The 19,476-nt window shown below is 46.1% G+C and overlaps 1 protein-coding gene across 1 annotated transcript in view; it reads left to right on the top strand.

Moving 5' to 3' along the window:
* LOC311229411 (opioid-binding protein/cell adhesion molecule homolog) overlaps nt 1-19,476 on the top strand; it is a gene marked incomplete at both ends in the record, with an annotated part of 852,472 nt that overhangs the window by 548,215 nt on the left and 284,781 nt on the right. The window contains one exon of the mRNA XM_084315495.1: nt 8,940-9,065. Within this exon, the coding sequence (XP_084171621.1) occupies nt 8,940-9,065 (126 nt within the window). The remainder of the gene's footprint in view (nt 1-8,939; nt 9,066-19,476) is intronic.

Genomic DNA, 19,476 nt, shown 5'->3' with positions numbered 1-19,476 from the left:
GTGATGAGATACGCAACTCCACTCCTGAGGCGAGAGGGTATGCCTACCTTCCACGCCCCCAAAGAAGCGACGGAGCGGTATCTATCGAACACAGAGCGGCGCCTAGCCAGAGACCCCGCTCAAGCTACTGTGTACCGCGCTGAGATTGACAAGCTAATCACAGCGGGACACATAAAGAAAATTGACATTAAAGAGGCCGATCAGACGACCGAATCATGGTACGTGCCGCACCACAAAGTCCACCACAACGGCAAGGATCGTATTGTGTTTAACTGCAGCTACCAGATCGGATCACAAAATCTGAATAAAGAGCTCTTGCCCGGCCCAACACTCGGCCCCTCTCTACTAGGCGTGTTGCTACGTTTCCGCCAAGAGAAGGTGGCCATCAGCGGCGACATCAAAGGGATGTTCCTGCAGGTGCGACTAGTGGAAGAGGACAAGCCCCTGCTGCGGTTCTTATGGAGAGAGAGGATCGGGGATGAGCAACCATCCATCTATCAATGGGAAGTCCTCCCTTTCGGAACCACATGCAGCCCATGCTGTGCTACGTTCGCACTGCAAAAACACGTCGCAGAAGACCCAGCAGCTGATGAAGAGGTCCGACAAAGTGTAGGAAATAGTTTCTACGTGGACAACTGTCTGCAAAGCGTCTCGACACCAGAAGAAGCCGAGGTCCTCCTACTCAAGCTCCGCGCCTCCCTGATCAAAGGCGGCTTTGATCTCCGGCAGTGGGCCAGCAGCGACCCTCAAGTATTACGCAGCCTCTCCCCAGAGGACAAGGCAGCAAGCAGCGAGACCTGGATGGCGACCATCCCAGGAGAAGCCCAAGAAATGACATTAGGACTAGCCTGGCGCTTCAAAACAGACTCGCTCCATTATAAACACACACCCCTGACCAAGGAGCAGGGAAGGTCGACTTCACTACCGACCACAAGACGGAGTTTATACAGAACACTCGCCAGACAATATGACCCGTTGGGATGTATTCTACCTTACACCACCAGGGCAAAGATGATTGTAAGAGCGTTATGGGACAAGGACCAGGGCTGGGACGACCCCATACCCGAACACCTTGCCTCCACATGGAGAGAGTGGGAGACAGAACTCAGCTCGCTCCCAGGTGTCAACATACGCCGCAGCTACGTCCCACCCACAGTGAGGCCGGAGACGTGCCAGATGGACCTGCACGTCTTCAGCGACGCCTCCGAAGTAGCCTACGGTTCGGTGGCCTACTTGCGGGCCCGAGAGGAGGGAGAGAAATACAAACTGCCTTCATCCTGGCTCGCTCAAGAATAGCCTCCCGCAAGCAACAATCTATCCCGCGTCTAGAGCTCTGCGCAGCCCTAGCAGGAGCGCAACTCGCCACGTTAATCCAACGTGAACTCACCATCCCGGTGCAAAGAACAATCCTGTGGTCAGACTCCATGACCGTACTCACATGGATCCAGTCCGATTCGTGTAGATACAATGTCTTCGTGGGAGTCAGAATCACAGAGATCCAAGATTTAACAGAAGCAGCATGCTGGAGGTATGTGGACACAAAACAGAACCCAGCTGACGTCATCACACGGGGAATGTCCCTGGATGACCTCACCCGTCACAATCTATATAGTGACGGGCCCGAGTTCCTCAAGCTCCCGGAAGAAGAGTGGCCTACACCCACCCCACAGGAGGCGAGTGAAGAGGAGGCAGAGAAGAAGAAATCTATGTTCTGTGGGTTGACACACACTCGTCCCCACAGATCCCAACATAGACGACTGCCTCACCCTTGAGAGTGCGCAGCTAAAGACATTCCTGTGGCACCACCCAGAGGTTCAGCCCACTACTGACATTACTGCAGCTAACTACGAAGAAGCAGAACTCCTTCTGCTACAGCGAGCCCAGAGAGACTCGTTCCCCGACGAGCTAGACTGTCTGCAGGGATCAAAGCCAGTCCCGTCAGACAGCAGACTGCTCCACTTGGCCCCTGAGAGCGACGCCCATAATCTCATCAGAGTGGGTGGTCGTCTGAGGAGAGCCCCAGACTTACCAGATGACGTCAAGTACCCGATAGTCTTAAACAGCCGACACAAGGTCACAGAGCTCATCATAAAGAAATACGACGAGGACGTGCACCACGCCGGGGCAGAGAGAGTCTTCGCGGAGATCAGACGTCGTTATTGGATACTGCAAGGAAGAGAAGCAGTACGACGCTTCCAGCGGACCTGTCTAGACTGTCGTAAATGGCGAGCACAGCCCAGTATACCCCGGATGGCTGACCTACCCCCCTGTCGCCTCCGACTCGGCGACAAGCCTTTTCACTCCACCGGTATGGACTGTTTCGGCCCGCTGTATGTAAAGAAAGGAAGAGGGACAGAGAAGCGGTGGGGTATTGTATTCAAATGCATGACCACCCGAGCGATACACATAGAACTCCTTCCAACCATGAGTACGGACTCATTCCTTATGGCCATCCGGAGATTCACATCGCGGAAAGGAAAACCGTCTATATTATTGTCTGATCACGGGACAAACTTCAAAGGCGGAGAAAGAGAGCTGAGAGAGAGCTTCCAAGCTATGGGCCCAGAACTTAAGACCCACCTCGCTCCATCTCAGATTGATTTCCAGTTTAACCCCCCGAATGCACCTCACTTCGGTGGAACTTGGGAACGAGAAGTACGTTCAATAAAGACAGCCCTGTACGCCGTGCTTGGGGCCCAGACCGTGGCAGAAGAAGTCCTCACGACAGTCCTCACGGAGATCGAGGTAGTATTGAACTCAAAGCCCCTCGGTTACGTCTCAAGTGATGTAGCAGATGTCGACCCAGTCACCCCCAACACTCTCTTGATGGGGCGGCTGGACCCCGCGCTACCACAGACAGTGTACAGGCCTGAAGAAGAGAACGGCCGAAGAATGTGGAGGTACAGTCAAGTATTGGCTGACAAGTTTTGGAACAGTTTCCTCCTCCACTATCTACCGTCTCTACAGACCCGCCAGAAATGGGTGAAAGAAAGAGACAATTTGACAGAAGGAACAGTCGTCATGATTATCGACCAGTCACTACCCCGAGCTATGTGGCCGGCCGGCCGCGTAAGCAAAGTGATCACTGGTGCCGACGGAAAGGTCAGAGCGGCAGAAGTGCTCATCCAAGGGCGGACATATACCAGACCCGTGGCGAGGCTGATAGAGTTGCCAAGGCTCCCCGACACTTTTGATGACGACCATGACCCCCTGACTTTGTGAACTGCCCTACCCTCACAACGGACATTGAGTAGTGGACAGTGCGGTTAATCTGTCTCTGCTTATCTAATTAGGTGGGACTAATTAGGAGGCGGCTGTTACGAAGGATCAGATTAAACCGAATATATATATTTACTAATTGATATATATTGCATAATATTTGTATATCGTCTGATATCCCTTGTGTATTCTTTGTACATATACACGGAATATCCCTTTACCTAGTACAGACCATAATATTTCGTTCTCCTATTGGACAGCGGTCCCTTAGGCGCCACTGCCATACCCCCAAGGTCTAGTTCAAAGTCACCGCCAAAGACATGCCTGGACATGAACGGCTCTGCGCAAGAATACGAGACAGGAATAAGGCTGGTACTAGTTTGTTCACCTAACGTATAAATATGGCGCAGGTGAATACAGAAGTAGTTCGAGTTACCCAAGTGAAGCCTCACCCACGATACAACGTGCGGTGAAGTAGGGCCCGTTTGGCCCCAAATAGAGCATTGAGACCGCGTGCGATATGATAGCTGAAGTATCAGAGTTTAACGCTGTACCGTCGAGTTCGACCTATTCTATTAATTCAGTAATAGTCTATTTATGTATAGTGTATCGTGCGGCTACCGTTCTACAGTGACCAGCATTACCAACGTTTCCTCGTACCAGCTAGTGTGCTTATCCAGGCTGGGCAGCTTAACCTGGCGCCTTCATCCGAGGAGCCCTAGACGAGGACCGTGTGGACATGTACACTGGATAACCTACCCGACGACTACATCTCCTGTACCTGGAGTCTCCCTATTCTTCGTTGACCCAGACTTTGCTACCGACAAATCCTCTCCCCTTGCTGGCCTACAACCGGAGGGACCCTACTAGTATCTCCCGCTGCCCTACTAGTGTACCATAGATATAATTCCTAAGATACAGGTGGTATTCATTATCTCCTGCGTAATATTATAATGGACTTACGCTCTTGACTTACTCACGCACATTCTTTGCCTTACAAGCGCGACTCTAAGTAAAGTAATGTAATCTACTATTATTGCTGCTAATAAATATTATTCTAACCAAGATTTGTGTGGAACCGTGTCATTGTGGAAGTGTTCATCTCATATACCTGTGTACTGTATGGCCAGTAGTAATGTACATAAGACAGTAGTGGTTTAATGATACCATACTTATTTAATACAGTCAGGGAATTGTACCCCTCAGTTACATAATTATACACCATTTTTTACGGCAATGCTTACAAACATGAATGAATGAATGAATGAAAACTTTATTTAACAGATTGCAGAATGGGTATAATACAGTACGGCTCAATACACACAATTGTTAAGGGGGTGCAGACATGAGAAAGACGTTTGTCTTGTTTCCATCAGGGTCCCCCATTTGTACCTACAGTTACACGTTGCATCAGGGAGGTTTAAGATCTTGGCCCTAAACTGTCCATAGATCCAATCTATCACCATTGCAATATAAGGTGGTAGCTTTCCGACAATGGCCTCATAGATAAACAAATACCAAGTACGATTTGCCAAACGATATCTGAAATGAAAAAAATAAAACTCGAACTGTCTTTTACTATTATCTACCTTACTACTATGCTACTATACTTAATAATAATAATAATAATAATAATAATAATAATAATAATAATAATAATAATAATAATAATAATAATAATAATAATAATAATAATAATAATAATAATAATAATAATAATAATAATAATAATAATAATAATAATAATAATAATAATAATAATAATAATAATAATAATAATAATAATAATAATAATAATAATAATAATAATAATAATAATAATAATAATAATAATAATAATAATAATAATAATAATAATAATAATAATAATAATAATAATAATAATGGCAATACACTTTATCTGGATAGCACCTTACAGTACATACAAAAATTGCAGCTCAAAGTGCTTCACAGCAGTAAAAAAGACCAATAGGTGGCATTTCTAAACTCATATGACCCCCTTACACTACTACCTACCATGCTAATGTGTCTATACTACTATGCACTCAACACTGTAACACTCAAGTTGGACACCGTTTGACCCTTAGCTGCCAGAGATGTACCCTTCCTGCAGACTTGCTGTTCACAATCTGTAAGTCGCTTCGGATAAAAGTGTTGTGATGACAAGATGTAATGTAAGTACATTGACGTATACCAGGGCCCTCATTTATCAACGTGACTTACGCACGGATATGTGCTTAACCCGTGCGTACGACCATTTCTAAGCAAAGTGTGGGATTTATCAATTTGAACATGAACTTGACTTTGTGCGTATGTCTGCGCACAGCCCAGAGCATGCTTAGCTGACGCCCTGTGGTAGAATATGGGGACTGCAGACGGACGGCATAGATCAGTTGCATGCATTAGTTTCAACGCGGAAATAAGCTTGACTGATGTGTTCTGTATGACCCCCGTAATTCATTATAGTTCATTGTGAAATAGCGATATCAGTGTAATTATTGTCAAACCCTAAATAGCATGTGGAATAGGTCTTTCTCTCCGAATGAATGCAGGTTTATATATAGCGTTATCGGGTGCACTGACTGCGCTCGCAGGAACTGTTTTCAGAGATAGCATCAGATAGGGATGAATGAATGAATGAGGGGCAGTCTAATTGCAGAGAGAACATAATATTAACTAGAGTCCACTACCCGAGAAGAGACACCTCCTTCATTTGTACCGCAATTTGGGACCCAAATTGGAGCTATAAGCTTAAAAGCTTTTCCGTGCTTATTTGAGAAGGTCCAGCTGCAGAGCCGGAGAGACAGACAGCAGAGAGACAGACAGACAGACAGATAGACACTGTTCCACAGTGTGTGTGTGTGTGACCACTAGTCTCCTAGTAGAGACCCCCCCCCCCCTCTGGACCACCTCCCAGTAGAGACCCCCCCCCCCCTCGGGACCACCTCCTAGTAGAGACAAGTTTTCTGAAATGTATGTTTATATATGCAAATGAGGCACGTCCCCATTAAATATGTTGACATTTATGGATGCAATAAGGCAAAATGAAGTAAAATAAACAACTAAATGTGTGTTATTGACGTTTTATTGTCACTAGTTTCATAGAAGACATGTTTCGGAAGCAAAATATAACAAAATCTCAAAATCAACAAAAAAAGTATATTTGCCTATTCACCTGCAGTGTCTCGCCTTAATCCTCATCTTCGTCTTCTTCCTAGAGAAGTCTCTACTAGGAGGTGGTCCAGAGGGGGGGGGGGGGGGGGGGCTGAGTCTCTACTATTAGACTAGTAGTCACACACACGCACGCACGCACGCACACACACACACACACACACACACACACACACACACACACACACACACACATACACACACACACACACACACACACACACACACTAACACACACACACACACACACACACACACACACACACACACACACACACACACACACACACACACACACACACACACTGTGGAACAGTGTCTGTCTGCCTGTCTGTCTCTCTGCTGTCTGTCTCTCTGCTGTCTCTCTCAAAATAGTATAAGTGCTATCTTGGCCCTGAGAGTTGCTCTCCGGCTCTGCAGCTGGACCCTTCTCAAATCAGCACGAAAAAAGCTATAAGCTTATAAAATGATTTAATATGCTAAACTTCTTTAATTCTTTAATTCACATTTGTTTATTTCATAAAGATTTTCCCGACATAATGCTACCTGCCCCGACCAGATCCGTGACTCTGTTGCGATACAGATGAATTATCTACTCAGAAAGCTTATAAAACGATTTAATATGCTAAACTTTGTTTTTAAATTCTTTAATTCACATTTGTTTATTTAATAAAGATTTTCCCGACATAATGCTACCTGCCCCGACCAGATCCGTGACTCTGTTGCGATACAGATGAATTATCTACTCAGAATAGTATTATAAAGTGGCTATCTTTTATGCTGTAGATCACTGCTGGTATGTGCGTGCAGAACCTTTATTTCAGCGGGGACTGTAGTATTCATTTGACGTTACTGTACAATATATGTGTATTAAAAGACGGAGCTGTCTTTTATTGTATTATAATAATTATTAATATTCAAAATAAATGAAGAAAGGCATTCTTATTCCAGCATGCATTAATGACACCAACAGGCAACGGCAAAACAGTGGTTAATGGTCTTTATTATTGTTTGCGGTGTCCAGGCAGCAATGGTCTTTTAGGAAGTTAATAGATATAATATCCGACATCACCGTGTACAACACGCTTCCCTCGGCTTAGTCCACTTTTCCACATTTCATGGGGGTGTTCCATTACCGTATATGGTTAATCGGGGCTTCTGGTATGCAAATACTTAAAACAGTGCACGAGCTCCAGCTTAGGAGCAAGGTGATATTTATCAAGACAACTGTGCGTAGGACCTGTGTACGCACGTGTGATAAATCCAGTTTTTTTTGTGCGTGCACACATTCTAAATTCTGTGCTTACGTGTGGAAATAGAAGGTTTTCTAAGAAAACTTGATAAATGAGGGCCCAGGAGTGTATCCTCTGCATCCTAACGATGTAGGAGCAGTGTGCGGCCGCAGTCCAGGGGCGCCGACTCCTCCAGTTCTAATAGCAGTGCCCGGGTCCACCTGACCCACCAGATGGTCTGCTATACTCAGAACCTCCACTCAATCAATCGGATGTATTTATAGAGCACATTTAAACATGACACATCCAAAGTGCTGTACAGAGGGTAGATAGTAGATACATCTCGACAACATATAGACAAACAATCACATCTCAGTTTTTTACGGGGAGGACACACAAGCAAACACACAGGAACACAGGACATGAGTCAGTGGACATCGGGGAAAAGCTAATAAGTAGAAGTGGGTTTTGAGTCTAGACTTGAAGGCATCTCCTCCCTCTCTCCTTCTCTTCTACCTCTCCTCCCTCTCTCTTCTTCTCTTCTACCTCTCATCCCTCTCTCTTTTTCTCTTCTACCTCTCCTCCCTCTCTCCTTCTCTTCTACCTATCCTCCCTCTTTTTTCTTCTCTTCTACCTATCCTCCCTCTCTCTTCTTCTCTTCTACCTCTCATCCCTCTCTCCTTCTCTTTTACCCATCCTCCCTCTCTCTTCTTCTCTTCTACCTCTCCTCCCCCTCTCATTCTCTTCTACCTATCCTCCCTCTTTTTTCTCCTCTTCTACCTCTCTTCCCTATCTCCTTCTATTCTACCTATCCTACCTCTTTTTTCTTCTCTTCTTCCTCTCCTCCCTCTCCTCTTCTCTTCTACCTCTCCTCCCTCTCTCCTTCTCTTCTACCTATCCTCCCTCTTTTTTCTTCTCTTCTTGAGTCCACTCCACTCTGGCCGTCAAAGAGCTGAAAAAAAGGTCTATAAATAAATAAATAAATAAATAAATGACACAGCGGTCACCGTTTCAAAGGGAGTTTATTTACTTTGTGACACAATAGCCCAACAAATGCACTAGCCATCAATACCTTATGCCAAATGATTAGGGCATATTACAAAAATGCAAAGCAATCAGTGCTCAAGTCCATGTCGAGTCACAAGTCCTGCAGATCGGTCCACAACACCCTACAGCACTGTCTCGTGAAGCCAGCTGCTGCGCACGGCTATTGGGCAAAGGCAACGGCAACGGCAGGAGTCTGTAACCCAGCATGTGTGTCTTTTATCAACAACTGTTGATTAAACTAACGTGCTGATATGTGTGTTCCTTCTTCAGTACCGGCGAGGATCACCAACCTGTCGAGGGACGTGTCGGTGAACGAAGGCAGCAACGTCACTCTGATGTGTTTGGCCGTCGGTCGACCAGAGCCCAGCGTCGTGTGGAAGCATCATTCACCAAGAGGTAGGGGAGATGTTTTCTGATTGTATTCAGCTTAATCAAAGCGGCTGGTGCCTCTGGGAGTGTGTGGGAAACCTTTGTGGAGCGACACATCATGGGCTTGAAATGTGATGCTGCTGGGCTGTACTTTATTATCTAAAGATGGTGAGTCAAAGTGTTGTGTTCAGTCATAGTTAAATACACTAGAGGTTGAGTACTTTATTATCTAAAGATGGTGAGTTAGTGTAACTGAGGGGTTACAAAACCCTGACTGTATTAAAGATTGTGATAGATTAAACCACTGCTAGGTATGTACTTTAATTACTGGCCAGACAGTACATCGAATAGATATGGTGGACACTCATAATAACACGGCATTGACAAAGAAATAGTATTTGAGGGTATTTTATTATTATGCAACATTAGGTTACAGAATGAGAATTAGGGTCGCGCTTGTATGGCGAAGAATATGCATAAAGTCAGCCAGTAGCATGAGTCACTGGGAATATAATGATTCCTACGATGGGTACTAGGCTGACGCCACCTGGCGTATAATAGCAATTATAGAAGGCAACGCTGGTACCGCCTGGAGACACTGGGTTCCTCCCAGAGGTGTAAGGTCTGGAGGATAGAGGAATGTTCGGATACTCAGTCTGATTCAATGAAGAATAAAGGGGGTTCACGTACAGAAGCCAGTCCTTGTAAATCCAACGATCAGCAACAAAAGCAATAACTGTAATCCAATGCTCGATAGCAAACGATGATAGCCAGCTAGCCTCGGCCCATGAGGCCAGCCCGAATGTAAATCCTCACAAGGTTAAATCCCAAACGACAGTGGAGATTAACGATGCTCTTCTCCGGGTAACACGTTCCACAATCAATATAATCCAACCAGTAATGGTTCTGCAATCGCCGCCGCTGGTTCTCCTGTGCACATGTCCAGCAGGTTCTCCGACTAGGCCTCCTCGTGTGCTGGTACTAAGGTATTTAGTCCACACGCACTGGCTAAGGTCCACTAGCTAACACGAACGAAACCGCTGGGTAATGCTACACACGAACGAACTGTGGTTGGCACGATATACAATAAATGAACGACTATTTACTTCACATTAAACTAGGTCGAACTTGACGTTACTGCATTAAACTCTGACACTTTACTATTCAATTCGCACGTGGTTCTCAACGCTCTGTTAGACGCACTGCTGCTCACTTCACTGTTACCGAACTTGTCACACTTTAGACGAACCGCTGCTGTGCGCACCTGCGCCGATATATATACTTAAGTCGCTTTCTAGTTCCAAACCTAACCACTTGCCCGGAATCAATACACTGCCAAGTGAATGTCCTGACTAGCCCAGACTCGCCCTTGAAACCTGTCTGAGTGCGAGACTGCCTGGCGCCGTCGTCAGGGGGCATTATCCATAAGGAAAGCAAATATTACTATGATTCGAACGCAGGCTTAAAGGGATATAACGTGTATATATAAATAATATACAAGGTATATAAACAATAAATGTAGATTCTCAGCTTTAATCTGGCCCTTCACAACAGCCGCCTCCTAATTAGTCCGCACCTAATTAGTTAAGGGAGACAGATTAATAGTCCAGTCAACTGATCAATATCTGTTGTGAGGAGTAGGGCAATCTACAAAGTCAGTGGGTCATGGTCGTCATCAGGGGAGTCAGGGATCTCCGGCAACTCTATCAGCCTCGCCACGGGTCGGGTGTAAGTCCGCCCTTGGACAACAACTTCTGCCGCTCTGACCTTCCCGTCGGCACCAGTGATCACTTTGCTTACGCGGCCAGCCGGCCACATAGCTCGGGGTAGTGACTGGTCTATGATCATAACAACTGTGTCCACTTTTAAGTTGTCCCTGTCCTTGACCCGCTTCTGATGGGCTGGAAGGGATGGTAGGTAGCTTAGGAGGAAGCGGGCCCGAGACTGGTCGATCTGTGCTTGGCTGTGTCTCCACATCCTCCGTCTGTTCCTCTTGTTCAGTCTGTACCCCGTCTGAGGAGGGGCCGGTTCCGGCCGCCCCATCAAGAGGTAGTTTGGGGTGCTGGGTTCGAGGTCAGCTACGTCGCTTGGAGCGCAGCTGAGGGGGGTGGAGTTCGGGACTCCCTCTTCTTGAGTCCACTGTTCTCTCACAGGCCTCTCGTCTAATGTCAATAGCCTCTCAACGGGCTGTACGAGAGAGTGGCCTGTGTCTCTCACCTTTGTGTGCAGGCAGCGTGTAGACGTGGGTTGGCTGGAAGGCCCGGAGAGAGGGCCTTGGAGCGTCTAGCCCAGGCGGGTCTTGACCGCGACTGGGCATCCTTTGGGTCCGATGTGGGCCGCCTCGATTGGGACAATGAGGTCTGCGTGGTCGGAGCCTATGAGCAGGGTCGGTGTGGCGCCGTCGATGAGCGGTATAGGTAGTCTGCGTAGGTGCGCGTACTTCGCCATCAGCTGTGGGATGGGGTAGTTGTAGTTTGACAGACCTATGTCATGGCCTGTAAATGCCTTAGTGATGCTGTACCGCTTCTCGGGCTGCCCGACCGCTGCTATTGTGAATGAGATGTTCTTGCCCTTTATGGTTTTTAGGTCTCTCTGAATAGTACGGATTGTCATTGTTTCTTTGGTACCCCGCAGGCCCAACTGGGCTGCGGCGGAAGCGAGGAGGAGAGTCTTTTCAGACCCAGGACCTTGTCCTCGTAGCTCAGGAGCACTCTGACCACTTTGATGAGAACTCGGGGGGTCCCGCTGTACTTGGGGTCTATGTGGAGCACTCCTGTTGGTCGGTTGCCTTGTCGGGCTAATCTTCGCTTTTGGGCCCCGCACAGTGATGTGCGGTGAGCGGCGCCCGCCATGTACGCCTCACACCACTGATCAATTTCGGCGGGGTTCAGGGTCTTGTATTCGTCGCACTGTGCCAGCCAGTGTCCGCCGTCGCAGTAAGTACAGGCGATCTGCCATTCCTCTTTAGCGAAGGACCCATTGAAACTCGTCGGCGGTGGCGCCGACTCGTGGTAGTACGGGTGGTGCTGTGGGTCCCCGTGTCTGCTGCAACAGTCGGGACACCAGGGGGTGGTTTCAGGACGGGTTTGTGGTGACACCGCCTCGGCCTGGTACATCACCGTGACGGGCCTACTTTGGTTTCCTGGCGAACGCTTGTTGCTCTCATGCAGGACTTCTAGATGGGCGCCGTCACACTTGCCGCATCTTTTCTTCAGGCGGCAATCGGCTGCCATGTGGCCGCGCGCGTAGCGGAAGCAGCAGCGTTTGTCCTTAAGCCACTGACCTATTTCGGCTGTGGTTAAGTCTTTGAAGGCGTCGCACTGTGACAGCTGGTGTTCACTGTCACAGTACTGACAGACAGCCTTCCACTTTTCCTTGTGGTGGTTGTGGCTTGTGTGCCGTGACACAATCTCGGCCTGGTGCATCACGGTCACGGACCGGCGGTTGTCGGTGAACCTTCTCGGTCCGTCTCTAGGGTCAGAGCCACTCCACACGAATGTGTCCAATCGTAGACTGCTGACCTCCCTGGCGAGGAAATGAGCCAGGTCTAGGAGGGATGGTTCTGGGCCGTTGGGGTCACTGTGGTCTCTCTGCCGCCGAAAACGCTCTTGACGGGCTGGAGGGAGCTTCTCCAGTATCCGCTCCACGTTAGAATTTGCATATAGTTCATATCTCCCCTTCTCCTTTTGTGACCCCAGCATCCCCACAAGGGATTGTACCTTGATAGAGAGGTCATCGAGTGCTCTATATTGTCTTTGGCTGGGGGGAGGCGGTCGATATCTCGTATTTCTTGGATCACGTAATCCCATATTTGTCCATAGCGCGCGTCGAGGGCCACCAGAGCATCTGAGTAGGGGGTTCCTGAGTTTGAATATGCCAGCGCTATGTTATGCGCTCTGGGCACTTTAAGATGCTTGAGGAGGATGGCATATTTATAAGACTCGTCGTGTACATCGGACATTATAGTCTCTAAACACATGCGTAATTCCGTGTACTGTGCTCTGTCCTCACGCGTAAAGTCTGGGAACGTCTGTGTTCCAAGGTAAGATGCCATGGATGGCTGGGACACCGATGAGCGTAGGGGGGAGAGGCCTCCTGGGCGAGTCTCCCCGTACGGGTGGTCGTGGGTTAGTGCTGGGTGGGTACCAGAGGCCGGGCCCCCAGGTGCTGCTCCTCGGTGCTGACTGTGTATTAAACTCAACCCTGGTTTGGGTCGGGGGTTCGTAACGCAGTGGCTCAGGGCTGGGGTCGGGGCTGTACTGGGCCTCCTGGTCCAAGATAGGTTTGTGCCGGTGGGCTTGATGTCCTCCCCCGTCCTCCGCTAGGTCCTGGAGTCTCTTAGTTCGTTTCTCGGCGACGTAGGCGGGATCTTCCCGGTGGCTGGGTCCCGTATAGACTGGTCGGGGAGGGGGCTCGGCAACGTAGGCAGGTTCTTCCTGCTGGCTGGGTCCCGTGTAGATCGGTCGGCGAGGGGAAGGTGCCCTCGACCCGTGTCGTGATGATCTCCGGGAGCTCCGTGTGGAGGAGTGGGGGGTCGCCCTCTGGATCAATTGCTCTATCATCTGCGCCTGCAGCCGGTCTCTTTCCATCTCGCGCTGTGCATTGGCGGCGTCGCGCTGTGCATTGGCGTGTTCTCGCTGAATGTTCTCTTCAGTCTGGAGGCGCCTCTCCTCCAGTCTGATGCGTTCGTGCTCACTCTGTTGTTGCGCCTGGAGGCGCTCTCGTTCCGCTGCAGAGTGTTCGCGCTCACTAAGGGCTTGTGCTTGGCGGCGCTCTCGTTCCGCTGCAGAGTGTTCGCGCTCACTAAGTGTCTGTGCTTGAAGACGGTCGCGCTCACCCTGGATACGGTCTCTTTCGGTTGAAGCTGTCAGCGTGGCGATCAAGGCTTGCGCCAGTCTCTGGTCAGCCTCGCTGGGGGATGACACTGATGGAGGTGATCGGGCGCTGACAGGGCTTGGTGGAGACCTGTTCTCTTGGCGCGCTCCGAGGTCCATCTCTTGAGTGCTACTTCTTGATTTCTCCCGCGCCCCGAGGTCCATCTCTTGAGCGCGGTACTCTTCTCTTGGTTGCGCGCCGAGGTCTGTCTCGGGTGCGCGCTCTTGGGTTGGTTGTGCTCCGGGGTGGTGCTTTCTTTATCCTGGGGCTCTCCGGGGTCTGTCCCGGTGGCGCTGTCTTGAGGTATAGTCACGTCATGTCCCGCTTGGTCCCCCCCGTAAGCTAACTCAGTTTCGTTTGAACCCACTGGGGTCTCTACTGGTGGGGCCGACAAGTCGATAGGATTGGGCATGCTTAAACTTTTATCCGTATTTAACGTCTTTTTAGATAAGCTAGGGGGTAAAACGAAAGCGAAGTCCTCCAGGTAAAGAGGTGGCTGACGTTTGCGCTGCGGGCGCTCTAGTTTGGGGGAGCCGTTTGGAGAGTGTCCACCGCTGGCCATATCAATATTAATATGATATTTAAGATTACTGATACCCTCCGGCTCGAAGGACCAATTGTAACTGAGGGGTTACAAAACCCTGACTGTATTAAAGATTGTGATAGATTAAACCACTGCTAGGTATGTACTTTAATTACTGGCCAGACAGTACATGGAATAGATATGGTGGACACTCATAATAACACGGCATTGACAAAGAAATAGTATTTGAGGGTATTTTATTATTATGCAACATTAGGTTACAGAATTAGGGTCCCGCTTGTATGGCGAAGAATATGCATAAAGTCAGCCAGTAGCATGAGTCACTGGGAATAGAATGATTCCTACGATGGGTACTAGGCTGACGCCACCTGGCGTATAATAGCAATTATAGAAGGCAACGCTGGTACCGCCTGGAGACACTGGGTTCCTCCCAGAGGTGTAAGGTCTGGAGGATAGAGGAATGTTCGGATACTCAGTCTGATTCAATGAAGAATAAAGGGGGTTCACGTACAGAAGCCAGTCCTTGTAAATCCAACGATCAGCAACAAAAGCAATAACTGTAATCCAATGCTCGATAGCAAACAATGATAGCCAGCTAGCCTCGGTCCATGAGGCCAGCCCGAATGTAAATCCTCACGAGGTTAAATCCCAAACGACAGTGGAGATTAACGATGCTCTTCTCCGGGTAACACGTGTGGTAAATTCCCACAGACTTTCTACAATAATTTGAGGTTATTGTAGTACAACACAATGAGATTGACTATCTGGAAGGAGGAGGAAAGATTCATACTTGCTAGAATTGTTGGTCTCCTCATCTGACTTAGCAGATGAGGAATAAAACGTGTACGCCAGACAAACGAGAACTGTAGTTCAACTCAGCTGATTTATTTGAGCCAGGGCCAAGAGTGAATAAAAGGTTGCCTTTCACATACAAAAGATTATCAGAAAACATTAACAGGGCTGTCTGTTGTACAGAAATATCACAATCAGGTTTGCATCTCAAACCTCAATAATGTACATAAAACAGTCACTTGGTTAACATAATCTGAACATACATTAACCATACTGCACACATTATACATGAGTAAATCTGGTTTCAGACATAAGTATCTATACATTCTATTCTAACCAACCATGGGTCCATGATTTTACTCACATAAAATGCAGCAGCACAGTCTCTCTGGTGGAAGGAGCGGTGGAGCCCCCAGACCCCCTGGGTTGGTCCGGTCTGAGAGCTCCCGAATTACCAAAATGTCCCCTCCTTTATACTACCATTTCTAGCCAAAATAGAATACAGTTCACTATTACAGTTGATCCAATCAGGCGTCTCCTGTGGGGGGTCTCCTGTGGGCGCTGGCAGCCCCCCCCCCCCCCCCTGGGGTGTGGCGACGTGATGGGACAGAGACAGAAGGGGCCCATCGGTGGCCCACGTCCGTGTGATCTTTTGCTGAGATGAAGGGGCCTGTCTTGTCTCACGAGGGGGGGTGTGACATGATGTCCTCGGGTGGGGGGTGTGAATACGCTTTGACCCTTTGGGCCTTATTACCATACAGTACTAATCTGGCCACATAGTGGGTGTGACCTTTGTCTATTCAACTCTCCCTGCCACCACTTCTGCTAAACAGTATACAAGGCTGTTTATGAAATTCAACTCAATATTACCACACACGTTCCACAATCAATATAATCCAACCAGTAATGGTTCTGCAATCGCCGCCGCTGGTTCTCCTGTGCACATGTCCAGCAGGTTCTCCGACTAGGCCTCCTCGTGTGCTGGTACTAAGGTATTTAGTCCACACGCACTGGCTAAGGTCCACTAGCTAACACGAACGAAACTGCTGGGTAATGCTACACACGAACGAACTGTGGTTGGCACGATATACAATAAATGAACGACTATTTACTTCACATTAAACTAGGTTGAACTTGACGTTACTGCATTAAACTCTGACACTTTACTATTCAATTCGCACGTGGTTCTCAACGCTCTGTTAGACGCACTGCTGCTCACTTCACTGTTACCGAACTTGTCACACTTTAGACGAACCGCTGCTGTGCGCACCTGCGCCGATATATATACTTAAGTGGCTTTCTAGTTCCAAACCTAACCACTTGCCCGGAATCAATACACTGCCAAGGGCATGTCCTGACTAGCCCAGACTCGCCCTTGAAACCTGTCTGAGTGCGAGACTGCCTGGCGCCGTCGTCAGGGGGCATTATCCATAAGGAAAGCGAATATTACTATGATTCGAACGCAGGCTTAAAGGGATATAACGTGTATATATAAATAATATACAAGTATATAAACAATAAATGTAGATTATCAGCTTTAATCTGGCCCTTCACAACAGTTAGAGTGTTGTGTTCATTCCGAGTACTTTATTATCTAAAGATGGTGAGTCAGAGTGTTGTGTTCATTCATAGTTAAACACAGTAGAGGTTGAGTACTTTATTATCTAAAGATGGTAAGTTAGAGTGTTGTGTTCATTCAGAGTTAAAGACAGTAGAGGTTGAGTACTTTATTATCTAAAGATGGTGAGTTAGAGTGTTGTGTTCATTCATAGTTAAAGACAGTAGAGGCTGAGTACTTTATTATCTAAAGATGGTGAGTTAGAGTGTGGTGTTCATTCATAGTTAAAGACAGTAGAGGTTGAGTACTTTATTATCTAAAGATGGCAAGTTAGAGTGTTGTGTTCATTCATAGTTAAAGACAGTAGAGGCTGAGCACTTTATTATCTAAAGATGGTAAGTTAGAGTGTTGTGTTCATTCATAGTTAAAGACAGTAGAGGCTGATTACTTTATTATCTAAAGATGGCAAGTTAGAGTGTTGTGTTCATTCATAGTTAAAGACAGTAGAGGTTGAGTACTTTATTATCTAAAGATGGTAAGTCAGAGTGTTGTGTTCATTCATAGTTAAAACAGTAGAGGTTGAATACTTTATTATCTAAAGATGGTGAGTTAGAGTGTTGTGTTCATTCATAGTTAAAGACAGTAGAGGTTGAGTACTTTATTCTCTAAAGATGGTGAGTGAGAGTGTTGTGTTCATTCATAGTTAAAGACAGTAGATGTTGAGTACTTTATTATCTAAAGATGGTGAGTTATAGTGTTGTGTTCATTCATAGTTAAAGACAGTAGAGGTTGAGTACTTTATTATCTAAAGATGGTGAGTTAGAGTGTTGTATTCATTCATAGTTAAAGACAGTAGAGGTTGAGTACTTTATTATCTAAAGATGGTGAGTTAGAGTGTTGTGTTCATTCATAGTTAAAGACAGTAGAGGTTGAGTACTTTATTATATAAAGATGGTGAGTTAGAGTGTTGTGTTCATTCATAGTTAAAGACAGTATAGGTTGAGTACTTTATTATCTAAAGATGGTAAGTTAGAGTGTGGTGTTCATTCATAGTTAAAGACAGTAGAGGTTGAGTACTTTATTGTCTAAAGATGGTGAGTTAGAGTGTTGTGTTCATTCATAGTTAAAGACAGTAGAGGTTGAGTACTTTATTATCTAAATATGGTAAGTTAGAGTGTTGTGTTCATTCATAGTTAAAGACAGTATAGGTTGAGTACTTTATTATATAAAGATGGTGAGTTAGAGTGTTGTGTTCATTCATAGTTAAAGACAGTATAGGTTGAGTACTTTATTATCTAAAGATGGTAAGTTAGAGTGTTGTGTTCATTCATAGTTAAAGACAGTAGAGGCTGAGTACTTTATTATCTAAAGATGGTGAGTTAGAGTGTGGTGTTCATTCATAGTTAAAGACAGTAGAGGTTGAGTACTTTATTATCTAAAGATGGCAAGTTAGAGTGTTGTGTTCATTCATAGTTAAAGACAGTAGAGGCTGAGCACTTTATTATCTAAAGATGGTAAGTTAGAGTGTTGTGTTCATTCATAGTTAAAGACAGTAGAGGCTGATTACTTTATTATCTAAAGATGGCAAGTTAGAGTGTTGTGTTCATTCATAGTTAAAGACAGTAGAGGTTGAGTACTTTATTATCTAAAGATGGTAAGTCAGAGTGTTGTGTTCATTCATAGTTAAAACAGTAGAGGTTGAATACTTTATTATCTAAAGATGGTGAGTTAGAGTGTTGTGTTCATTCATAGTTAAAGACAGTAGAGGTTGAGTACTTTATTCTCTAAAGATGGTGAGTGAGAGTGTTGTGTTCATTCATAGTTAAAGACAGTAGATGTTGAGTACTTTATTATCTAAAGATGGTGAGTTATAGTGTTGTGTTCATTCATAGTTAAAGACAGTAGAGGTTGAGTACTTTATTATCTAAAGATGGTGAGTTAGAGTGTTGTATTCATTCATAGTTAAAGACAGTAGAGGTTGAGTACTTTATTATCTAAAGATGGTGAGTTAGAGTGTTGTGTTCATTCATAGTTAAAGACAGTAGAGGTTGAGTACTTTATTATATAAAGATGGTGAGTTAGAGTGTTGTGTTCATTCATAGTTAAAGACAGTATAGGTTGAGTACTTTATTATCTAAAGATGGTAAGTTAGAGTGTGGTGTTCATTCATAGTTAAAGACAGTAGAGGTTGAGTACTTTATTGTCTAAAGATGGTGAGTTAGAGTGTTGTGTTCATTCATAGTTAAAGACAGTAGAGGTTGAGTACTTTATTATCTAAATATGGTAAGTTAGAGTGTTGTGTTCATTCATAGTTAAAGACAGTATAGGTTGAGTACTTTATTATATAAAGATGGTGAGTTAGAGTGTTGTGTTCATTCATAGTTAAAGACAGTATAGGTTGAGTACTTTATTATCTAAAGATGGTAAGTTAGAGTGTGGTGTTCATTCATAGTTAAAGACAGTAGAGGTTGAGTACTTTATTGTCTAAAGATGGTGAGTTAGAGTGTTGTGTTCATTCATAGTTAAAGACAGTAGAGGTTGAGTACTTTATTATCTAAATATGGTGAGTTAGAGTGTTGTGGTCATTCATAGTTAAATACAGTAGAGGTTGAGTACTTTATTATCTAAAGATGGTGAGTTAGAGTGTTGTCTAGACTGGACTATAGGGT

This window comes from Notolepis coatsorum (genome assembly GCF_963971535.1).
Source record: "Notolepis coatsorum genome assembly, chromosome: 6".
Lineage (NCBI taxonomy): Eukaryota > Metazoa > Chordata > Actinopteri > Aulopiformes > Paralepididae > Notolepis > Notolepis coatsorum.
Note: the sequence above shows the minus strand (reverse complement) of the source record. Positions and strands in the feature narration are given on the sequence as shown.